This window comes from Panthera tigris, chromosome D4 (assembly GCF_018350195.1).
Source record: "Panthera tigris isolate Pti1 chromosome D4, P.tigris_Pti1_mat1.1, whole genome shotgun sequence".
NCBI lineage: Eukaryota > Metazoa > Chordata > Mammalia > Carnivora > Felidae > Panthera > Panthera tigris.
The window spans coordinates 5,741,513-5,752,150 of record NC_056672.1 but is presented as its reverse complement, the minus strand read 5'-3'; the positions used below and the strand labels follow the sequence as shown (position 1 = coordinate 5,752,150).

Sequence of the window (10,638 nt, the reverse complement as noted above, 5' to 3'; positions counted from 1 at the left end):
TCACATGTGGAAACCGAATGTGCATGTGGTTTGGGGAGTCTCTCCGTGCCTTGGGGTCCCCGTTTGTTAATTATGTGACTGGGCAAACAGCCTAGTGGTGACCCTTCCAGTTTTAATAGCCTGTAAGTACGTACTTATTTGTGAGGGAAGGGTATCTCAGCTTCCTACCTCAGACCTCCATCTTTTCTTCCCCTGAGAAAGGTTGGAGGTAATGGAATCATATTCCAGAAAATATTTATATCCGTAGTTCTGCTTGTGCTTCCTTATGCTCCATTCTGCTCCTAGGGGGCGAGGAATGGCCATAGGAGGTAATGTACAGGACACATATACTATTTGTCACTTCTGCAAAAATAGTCTGTCCCACGAATCTTAAAAAAAAAAAAAAAGCAATGCATCCAACCCACAGGCCAGCTAAAGCACACGCATAAAAATGCTCAGAGCAAAAAGCCGTGTCACCCACATTTCTTGTTATCGGGATGGGGTGAGGCAATTGTGTTTTCCTATGAAAGATGGTAACATTTCCTAAATCCTCATTTGTTTTGTGGGAAGTTATGTTATTTTATGCCTCTTACCACAATTTCGTTTTATTCTAATTTAAAATGTGGGTTAGAAATAGCTTAAACTTCCAAAGAGAAAGTATCATTTTTATGATTGTGGAATATTGTGGGTGTGGGCATCTATAGGAAAATGATGGGATATTCTAGTTATTAAATACTATTGATTGGACATTAGAGGGCATCCCTGGCCACCTTCCAGAGTTCTGTGATTCAATAACATGAGAAAGTATCACCAAGGGAGCCAATTTCAAAGCATTAATAGCTGTGATTTTATAAAATATTTTATTGCCTGAGGATTTTTTTCTTAATTAAAAAATACAGACAGCCACAGAGCTCACACCAGCTCATCCCTCTCTTCTGAGAAAGGATTGTGACATTGTCACCCCCATGGGTGACCTGAGACACAACCATATACTTGACATCTGTTTATCTAGATCTTACCATGTCAAGGGCAACAGGATTCTTATGACCAGTTAGAAATATGGAGTCTTTCGATTTATAAAATATTAGGTAGATGGTGAGACCTTTATTATTATAATAGAAATGCTGATTAAATGAATACTTTTTTGAACAGATTTTCAAATGCCAATTCATCAGTAATTTAATTGGCATAATGTATATTTAAAGCACCAGTTAAGTGAAATATTTTCTAAGATTTCAAAATTATTTTAAGCGACGTGTCTTTGTTGGAACCCGATAATGTAAAACAGAGCCTGACCTCCCGAGTCTTGGAAAATGTGCATTCCTTAGAATATATAAAATGAGTCCTTGTAAAATAGTCCAGAAGTTTAAGGTATCTTAGCTGAGCATTAGGACTTTTTTTTCTTTTTTCATATTCTGGAGATATACATGATATCATCTAAGGATATTAGTATGCCTTGTTTTATTTTAAATGTTTATTTTTGAAAGAGAAAGACAGAGCGTGAGCAGGGGAGGGGCAGAGAGGGAGGGAGACACAGAATTCCAAGCAGGCTTTGGGCTCCGAGCTGTCAACACAGAGCCCGACGCGGGGCTCGAACTCAAGAACCCTGAGATCATGACCTGACCTGAAGTCAGACGCTTAAGTGGCTGAGCCACCCAGGCGCCTCATAAAAAGAGCACAAAGAAAAAAGCAGACATAGCTCGTATCATTAACAATAAATATAAACAAGCCAGAGGATAGGATAGAAATATTGCCAAAACTCTGTCTCATTTGTCAAACAGCTTTATGTGTTTGAGATTGTGGATTGTTTAGTTTTAAAATAAAGCCAACCTCACAAACCTAACACACACAGTGCACTCGCTATCTGTAAGGCAGGAGTCAGACGTCTCTTTGCTCTCTTACACCGTCCTGTATCCCAGTTGCCTTAGGCCTCCCTAGGGGGTTTCCAGGGTGAAGAAGTCATTTGCAGTGCGGGGACTTGTCCCTAACAAAACAAAAAATGTGACCCCCGATGCCGTTTGACTAAACAGTGACTAAAAACGGACAAATAAGATACCTTCCCTCGTTAGGCGCTGGCAGACATTTGCTGGTCTTCAGTTTGTGATTCTTTAAACTGTGGGTCAGAGCTCAGGCTAATGAAAATCGGTGAGGGAAAGGAGTTGGTGGGTCTACGTGGGGAATCCAAGGCTTTTTCTTAGGATAAAAAAATACGCCAGCATTTTCTCTGGGGAGGCTGCTGATACTCTTCCCTACACCCAACTTGCTAAGTGGCTTCGGATCCACTCAGAGGGCCTGTCACCGAGTGGCCCCTCGGCCTTGTAAGGATGGGGGTGAGGCCTCTGTTCAAGGTCTGTCTGTGGGGCACTGGGGGGGCCTGTGCGTGGACTGTGTGGTCTCTGTGGTAAGATCTGTGATCTCTGAGGTGTTTCTGTAGGAGGTCTCTTTGAGAGGTCTCTGTGTAAGATCTGGGCGGGAGGTCTTTGTGGGTAGTCCCTGGATACTGGCCTCGGTCAGAGCTCTCTGAGAGATCTGGGTGGGTCTCCGTCAGAGGTCTCTGTGTGAGCTCTTGGTGTAGGTCTCTGTGGGAAGTCTCTGTGGAGGTCTGTGTGTGGGGTCTCTATTAGAGATCTCTGTGGGGGTCTCACAGTGCGGGGCGTCCTTTCCCGCCTTACTGCACCACCGGCAGGAGGTGGGCACAGGGGACTCGCTCCTTCCTGTCTCCTGCTGCTCCCTGGGCATCCTGCCTGTGGCCCTTCTCTGGAGGGGCCTGTGGGGTCCGCGTCCACCTCTCGGTGCCGCCGAGAGGACCCGGGGGCAGCCAGACTCAGGGACCCTGCTCCAGGTCACCCTGTCCTGAACTCCAGAGGACCCGGGTGCTCTCTGTCCTGGTCTCCTCTCCCCCCCCCCCCCCCCGCCAGGTCCTGGCTGCACTGTCACTGCTGGGTCCCCTCCCCCCAGGTCCTGGCCGCACTGTTACTGCTGGCCCCCCACTGCTTCCCTGGAGAGAAGCTGTGCCCGAGCAGGCCTGTGCCCGCTGCCCCTGCACCGGGTTCCAGGCCCACCTGCGGCGGTCTTCAGGGTCCCTCCTGGGGTGGGACTCCGCACCACGCCAGTGAGTACCCCCGCCCTGACCCCCACCCGTCCCGGGGCCTTGGGCCATTCCTTAAGTCCCAGTCCGCCCGGGGCCCCCAGACTGCTCAGAAGGGCACCTGCCCGGCCGGGCCTCCTCTGCCAGCCTGGCCGTCTGCGGAGCGGCCCCGGCGGCCTCCCTTACCCTCCCCTCCCCCCCCCCCCCCACCCCGGGCTCTGCGGCCGCAGCGGGGGGCGGGGCGGGGACCTTGGGGGTGAACCGCGGGAAAGGCTCCTCTCCTCGGGGCCTGCAGGTGGCAGTGGGCACCGCGGGCTCCTGGGTCACCGCACCCCGGGGCAGGGCGCGCCGGTCCCTCGCGGCCTCTGCGCCCCCCACCCGCTAGCTCCCCGGGGCGGGAGCACGTCCTCGTCCCGCGCTGGTTCAGAGTGTGAGAAAGCAGGGGGGTGACGCTGAGCCAAGGGCGGCTCCCGGCGGATCTGCACCCCAGCCCCATCAGGGGTCCCGGGGCAGGCGACGGGTCGGGGGTGGGGGTGGGGGGCAGGATTCCTCCCACCGCTGCCGTCAGGGCCAACCTGGCCTCCAAACTCGGCCCCCGGCTCTGACGCCTGAGGCTGTCTTCCAGGCGCCCCGGAGCTGAGGGGTTTCTGCCCCTTCAGACCCTCCCCTACAGCCGCCCAAGGTCAAGGTAGAGAGAGAGCAGGACGGGATGGGCGGAGCCAGATGCGGGGTGGGGTCTTTTGGGTTGTGTTCCTCTTTCCTTTGTTATGCAAACCGAAGGTGTGTGAGGGAGGGGGTCTGGAGTATACCACGTGGCCACCCTCCTCCCAGGGCTCCATTCCTTCTGGGAGCCAAAGCAGGCACTGGGGGAGAGCATGCCTGGATCCTCCCCTTCCTCCCCCCCCCTCCCCCCCCCTGCCCGCCCCGCGGGGCACAGACAGAGGCCAGCTCCTCTCATGAGAAAAATTAAAAAATATATATATATTTTGGGAAAATAAAAATTGTGGTGGGAAGAAGCCATTAGCACACAGAGGATGTGCTAACCTGAGAAAAAACAGGTTTCTCTGCATATACTCAATTTTTTCTTGAAGAAAAGCTTTCCTACCAGGAAAGGCATGAGAAGCACCCGCTGCTTGATGGGATGAGCCACATTTTTGAAGACTGCGTACTGGGTGACGGTGGATGTGATCTGAGGCTCCTGCCACCATCGGCTTATGGTGGCAGGGCCCGCTTGGGGACCCTGGCTCCCTGGGTGGGAAGGTTGGCCTGCCATCCCTGTCTCTGGTTCGTTGGCTCTTGTTAGGACAGCTGTGGGACTTGGGGGTGGCCTGGTGATTGGAGGCCGTCTCTCTCATCTCCCTCCTCTGGTCTGGGTAGGGGAACCCACTGGGCCCTGGAATTCTTTGTGCTGATTTACCTCTGAGGCATGAAGTCCTTGGTGGAGTCCCAGTTTCTCCACCAGGATCTGTCCCACAGTTGTCACAATCGTCTGAGTTTCAACAGCTTTGCCGCCCACAACCGATCTGCTTCTTACTGGTCCCAGGCCCTGGACAGTGGCTGATGCAGGATTGCCTTTTTGAAGGGGATCTTCCAGTCCTTTGCCTTTTTTATTGAGATGAAGACAATGCAGAAAGTACCTCATCTTTTTTCTAAAGTGGCTTTCTGGAAAAATCTGTCCCTTTTCTGGCACGGGCTGGAGGCATTTGCTCCCAAGGCTGTCTCCTGTTCCTCTAACCTGGGGAGGGTGGCTCAGCCTACTGGCTTGGGAAGCCCTCAGTTCTACAAACGCTTTTTCATTCCCTTCTAGTTCGGGACTCTTCTGGTCTCTTCTCTCACCAGTGGAGGCGGTCATCTTGCTCTGGCTCTTACGTGGCTCATCAGCTTTTGGTATACTGGGCTCCTGCTGCCCCTGGCTGCTTGGTCGGCTGGATATCAGGTCGGTTTCCGGCACCAGGGAAGCTGGTGTTTCCCTGCTGGAATATTGACCCTGGGAACCGGAGGGTGACTTCAAGATGTCTTCAGCAAGGAAAACATCAGTGTGAGAGTCTTGCAGGAGCACACCAGTGTCCAAGTCTTGGACAAGAATGCCGGTGGCAAAGTCTTGAAGGGCGATGTTTCGGGGACAACCTTGAAGAAGTACACCAGTGGCACAGCCTTGAGGCTGGCCCTCTGACTCTTCCTTCTCTTGGAGCCCAAACTTAATAGCCACCTTTGTTTTAAGGATTGGTTCCTTTGGCTCTTGGGCAACCAACTCTGTAGGTGGTGAGGGGCTTTTACTAGTCCCTGGAGACCCCAATCTCCTCCGATCCACATAACTGGTTTGACTGTTGGCCAGCACCCTGGGTCCTAAGATGATTTTCCAAGCAGGGGCCTTCTCAGACTCCATCGTCTCCCTGGCCTCTTCAGCTCCTGAAGATTGGGACCTGGACTTCATCTCCAATATTGCTACCTTCTCTTGTGAAGCCTGAGCCCCCCTTTTCGCCCTTAGCTCATTCCTGGCTATTTCTGAACTTAGACTTGGCTCCAGATTGCCTTTCTTGGCCCCCATAACTGTCTCACTCTGAGGGGTTCTGTTTATGAGGCTGAGTGTGAAGGTCGGAGAAGGTGAGCTGCCCTCCTGTCCAGGTAAAGCGGCCTCTGAGGGCTCATGGCTGTCACCTGGTGAGGTCCCTTCCAGGGATTTCTGGATTTCCTCAGATGGGGGTGAGGGGGCAGGCAGGGAACTCCCTGAGGTGGGAACAGACTCTTCTGCTATCCCCTTTTCTCCCGGATACGGCTGAGATGGTTTTCCCAGGAACTTGTAGAACTTGGCTTTTGAGTGGGCCCCAGATACACAGGTGGCCAAGCAGGGAGACGGGGACCGGGGAAAGGGCAAGGGTTGAGCTTCATATGGCTTGAGATTTATGGACTCAAAGGCTCGGAGGGGTGGGCCCCACTTATGCTTCACCCGAAACCTTATGATGTGTGCTTCCAGCATCTGCTGAGTGAGTGAATTAAGGAAAGACAGCTCATGGGAGGTGTTTACGCAGGGTTTCCGACTCTTCAAGGGTGCTAAATTTCTGATTTCCGTGTGAGTGTGGCACTTGGGCAAAATATGGTTGGCCACAAGCCAGGATCGACGTACACTCACGGGGATCAAACCCTTGCTGATCTGTTCCAATTTCTTGCGCAAATGAACTTTCAAGGTTTTTTCTACACGTTTCTTATCTGGGCTCCTAGCCAAGTATTTTCCTGAGTCCCTCTTCAAGGTCCTCATCAAGTATCTTTCTAAATCCTTCTCAGAGCTAGTTCCTGGAACCTTCACTGGGAAGTTGGCCAAGACCCTGGAGAGATCTGTTGGGATCCTTCTCAGACATCGCTGTAGACCCATACCAAAGTTGTCCTCTAGTTGAAACCTTGCTCGGCCCTTCCTACGGGAACTTCTAGGGTGTCTGGACCTGGTCCTCTGTGTGGCCTGGCTGCTTTTGGATTTAGATGCAAAGGACCTTGAGAGCCCCTGCTTGTCCTGTGCCTGACTCACCCCCGGGAATTCACCCTGAGGCCACATCCGGTCCAGAGACATTTGGACCCTGTGGGCCAGACTGCCCTGGTGTTTATCCTTGCTAAGCCTCCTTTGAAGGTTTTGCTTCTGGATATCACAGATGACAAAATCCCTGTGAAAGATGGAAACTGACTCGTGGGCCTCAGAGGCCTGGCTGTCCTGGAGAAGCTTAGGAGGGATACTGCTTAAGACTTTGGGAGATATTTTCAGCACTAAGGGTAACGTCCTTTCCCCTTCTGGTTGCTTTTGCAACAAGGGCTGTTCCCGAGGTTGAATTTCAGTTGGAATAAAAGGTGGTGTCTTCTTCTGGGATGGAGGGCCAGGTACCCCATAGGTCCTCATCTGGGGTGGAGGAGAGGGAGGTCTGATTGGGACAGAGGGTGCAAGGTGGGCCTGGGGCTGGGACAAGGTTGGCGTGGAGGGTTGGGGCTGGATCCCACGGCAGGGCAAGGGTGGGGCAGGGGGAAACCGTGAAGATATTTGCTGTTGAATTAGAATTGGCAAGCAATTAGAGATAACGTTGAACAAAACAGAGGGAACGTGTAGCTGAGAACTAGAGGCCAAGGCAGAGGCCTTGAGGGACTCACTGTGCAGAGAGGGGAGACCCCAGAAGAACTGGCTGCATTTCTGCTGTGAGTTGCCCTCCAAGACCTTGGGGAATGACAGCCGCCGAGGACTGGGCAGCTTCTCGAGTTTGTTTTTCCGGTGCCAGAAGGATCGTGAGGTTGTGGTGTCCTGCTCAGCACCCAGCAACTTCCACAAAGTCCCCCCAAAGTTCAAGGGGTTGTCTGAGTCCAACTGTTTCACAAGTGACCCATCCCTTTCTTTCTCCTTCCAAATCTTCTGTTCCGCCCTTTTGGTGATGAGTATCTCCAGCAGCTTCTGGACATCCGGGTTGACAAATGAGGGGTTACGAGTCTCTATCTGCCTTCTGGAAGGGCCACCCCAGGACAAAACCTCTTTTGGGTGGCAGGTCAGGTGTTGTTGGTGGCACTCGCGCTGTGCCCAGATGGGGAAGAACCAGGACTTGGTGCTTTCCCACCACCAGGACAAGGACGAGATGGGGTAGCTTGCATGGCCAAGGCCTGAGACGGCCGGAACGAGAGGTGCCAAATGGGAATTGCCTGGAGGTGAGTTCTCTGTGACTGTGTCGGCTGGGGTTCTCTTTAAGTTAGATTGGTCTTCTTGAGGTCCTACTGGTAGGATGGAGGCCAGGCGTGGAGGGTGTTGGTTGAGAGTGGGGGACGCCTGCGGGGCCGTGGCGGGCGCGGCATCTCTCACGGGCTCCCCGCGGGGCTGATGGGCTCCGGCAGGTGCTGCTTTGCCCGCGGCCCCAGGGGCTTCTTGCCCCAAGAGCTGATGAAGGCCTCCTTGGTCAGAGAGCCGCCCCAAGTGGCTGCGGGAGACACGAGGCACGCGCTGCAGCCCGGAGCAGACAGGGCCGGCGTGGCCATCCCCGCCCTCCGGGCCCCCGCACCCCGCTTCCCAGCGCTCCCGCCGTCCCTCCCCCCGGGGCCCTATCCGATCTCCGTCCCCAGGGCTCCCCCCGCCCCCTGCAGCCCTGGGGTCCCACCAGAGGCTCTGAGAGGCCCACCCGGGAGAGAAGGGGCAAGATTCTTTACCTCTGCAGAAGGGAAACCAGGTCCCGAACCCCTTCCAGCTCCTGCAGGCAGTTTCTGTAAGCTGGAGACGGGAGACCCGGTCACAGAGCCGAAGGCGGGGTCCCGGGGGTCTTACGGGAGGCGGGCGCGATGTCCCTTTAGGGGACACCTTTGGGGGATTAGACTCGGGAGCCCCGAACATCGGTGTCCGAGGCCACGTGGTCTCACGTGTGGCAACAAGACCCACGGTGGGGGTCGCTTTGTCCTTTACGGAGAGCTTCCCCACTCGTGACCTTGTGGGGGGAGAAAGGGCCGGGCGGCCTCCCCGAGGAACCTGAGCAAAGTTCCACAACCTGGCCACAGCTGGAGCTGGAGGTCCCAGGCCCCTGCCGGGCGACACCCGTGTCCGGCCCCTCGGGCTGGTTCTGGCCCAGAATCTGGGAGGCCTGGGGGTTCCGTCCTCCCTCCTGGGAGCCTCCCGGGGCTCTGTTTCCTGAGGGACGGACGCGGGTGTCCCGGAGACGGCGGGGCTGGGCGGTCGGAGCAGGAGGGACACTGGCCAGGGGCGCAGGGCTCAGCGGCGGCCCCTTACCTTTCAGGAGCTCGCTTTTCTTGCCTCTGGTGCTCCTTCGCCGTGGCGCCACCTGCTGCAGAGACGAGAGAACACGGGGTTGGGGGGACGGGACCCCCAGTCTGTCTCGCCTCTCTGGCTGCAGGTGCTCTGTGTTCATGAACAGCGCGACTTCCTACATTCAACTCATGGAGTGGGGGTGGGGGGGGGGTGGCTTTCTTTCCTGTTCGTCATTTGCAAAGTGGACAAAACTGTTCTCCGTTTTTCTACTTTGAAGAATGGACGCGTGGATTTTCGATGCGAGAAATCTCTCCGTTCCTGTTCCTCTGCTCGAGAAACGTTCCCAGACCTGCGGGTGCGTCTCAGCGCCTTGAGGAAGCACCTCGCTTCCCGAGCCCCGAGCCCTGTTGCCGCCCCTGCTCGGGGCCTCCCGGGTTCGGAGCCGCCCTCGATCGGCCCCAACGAGGCCAGCTCTCCTGAGACACCTGCCCCGGGAAGGTGGCTGCCGGCCCGGTGCGCAGCAGCCTGTCCTCCCCCGGAGATGGAGCTCTGGGCCTCCAGTCCTCCGGTCACTGTGTTGGGGCCGCGGCCCAGGAGCCCTCTGCCACACCCGGCCTCCTGGCCTGAGACCTCCCGGGAGAAGCCCTCCTGCCCCTCTAACCCCTGCCTGGTCTGGCCTGGCCTGGCCTGGGAGGATGGTGCTCTCTTCTTCCCCGAGAACACCCGTTCTGCTCTTTCCCAGCTCGGGAGTCTCCCCAGTGACTCAGAAAAGTGGAAACGATAATAGAAAAAGAAGACGGAATCCTCCTCTCTGCTGGGTCCGGGCCAAGGTTCCTTACCTTTCTGCTGCTTCTGCGTTTCCTTCGTGGTGCTGAGGGTGTTGGATCAGTCTGGAAGCCGAAGATCAACAGGAGGAAGAACGACAGTCCACACAGGAAGCAGAAGATGGTCTGGGTTGTCCAGGAGGGGAGGCTGGAGCTCAGCCAACCAGCGCTAATGCTTCTCAGAGCGAAGAGAATATTCTCCATCTCCTTACTCGAAGCGTTAGTTCCTGGTCCCACTACTGTCCTCGTGCAACTGAGCGCTGAGCTTGTACTTGGGGACAAGAGCCCCAGGCTCACATCACAGAGCCGTGGCCTGGTCACAAAGGGCCCCTGAGGGAGGGGGAGGGGACAGAAGAAGAGCAGGCTGGACCACAGCCCCTCCCCCCCCCCCCAGCCCTGTAGCTCCTCGTCTCCCCCCAGCTTCCACACTCCTCCCCTTGATAGGCACCAATCTCTTCTTTGCATCTATGAGTCTGAGTTTTGTTTTGTTTTGTTTGTTTGTTTTGGTTTTTGATTCCACATATAAGTGAAATCATGTGGTACTTGTCTGGCTTATTTCATCGAGCGGAATACGCCCTAGGTCTATCCATGTTGTCGCAAATGGCAAGATTTCATTATTTTTTATGGCTGAGTAGTATTCTAGTGTGTGTGTGTATGCACGTGTGCATGTGTGTGTGTGCATGACATCTTTATCTGTTCATCCCAATACATATGGGTCATTTAAGGTCGATGTTTTCTTACTGATTTTCTGTGTGGGTGACCTATCCATTGATGTAAATGACGTATTAAAGTCCTGTATTGTATCAGTCCTGTATTGTATAGTGTAATTATTGTATCACTGTCCCTTTCCCTCTTTAGGTCTGTAAATATTTGTTTTATACATTTTGGTGCTCCTGAGGTATGTCGATACGTATTTGTGTTTTTAAAAAATGTTTTTTCTCAATTTTATTTATTTATTTTGAGAGAGAGAGCAGGGAGTGGCAAAGAGAGGGAGAGAAAGAATCCCAAGCAGGCTCCACGCTGTCAGCACAGAG

The 10,638-nt window shown here is 54.4% G+C and overlaps 1 protein-coding gene across 1 annotated transcript; it reads right to left on the bottom strand.

Annotated features, from left to right (window-relative positions):
* Positions 1 to 4,028: 4,028 nt before the first annotated feature.
* Positions 4,029 to 9,856, bottom strand: LOC102954698 (spermatogenesis-associated protein 31E1-like). The gene is made up of 4 exons (XM_042965006.1): positions 9,620 to 9,856; positions 8,802 to 8,856; positions 8,231 to 8,291; positions 4,029 to 8,004 (listed from the first exon to the last, which is right to left on the bottom strand). The coding sequence occupies exons 1-4, from the start codon at positions 9,806 to 9,808 to the stop codon at positions 4,419 to 4,421; spliced, it is 3,891 nt and encodes a 1,296-aa protein (XP_042820940.1). The 5' UTR covers positions 9,809 to 9,856; the 3' UTR covers positions 4,029 to 4,418.
* Positions 9,857 to 10,638: the final 782 nt, after the last annotated feature.

What these genes read in the sequence shown, in the direction of transcription:
- LOC102954698 (XM_042965006.1), bottom strand. Translation starts at nt 9,808, where the DNA reads ATGGAGAATATTCTCTTCGCTCTGAGAAGCATTAGCGCTGGTTGGCTG. An exon ending in AACGCAGAAGCAGCAGAAAG is followed by an intron (nt 8,857 to 9,619) that starts GTAAGGAACCTT and finishes TCGTCTCTGCAG; the next exon opens with CAGGTGGCGCCACGGCGAAG. An exon ending in GAAAAGCGAGCTCCTGAAAG is followed by an intron (nt 8,292 to 8,801) that starts GTAAGGGGCCGC and finishes TCCCGTCTCCAG; the next exon opens with CTTACAGAAACTGCCTGCAG.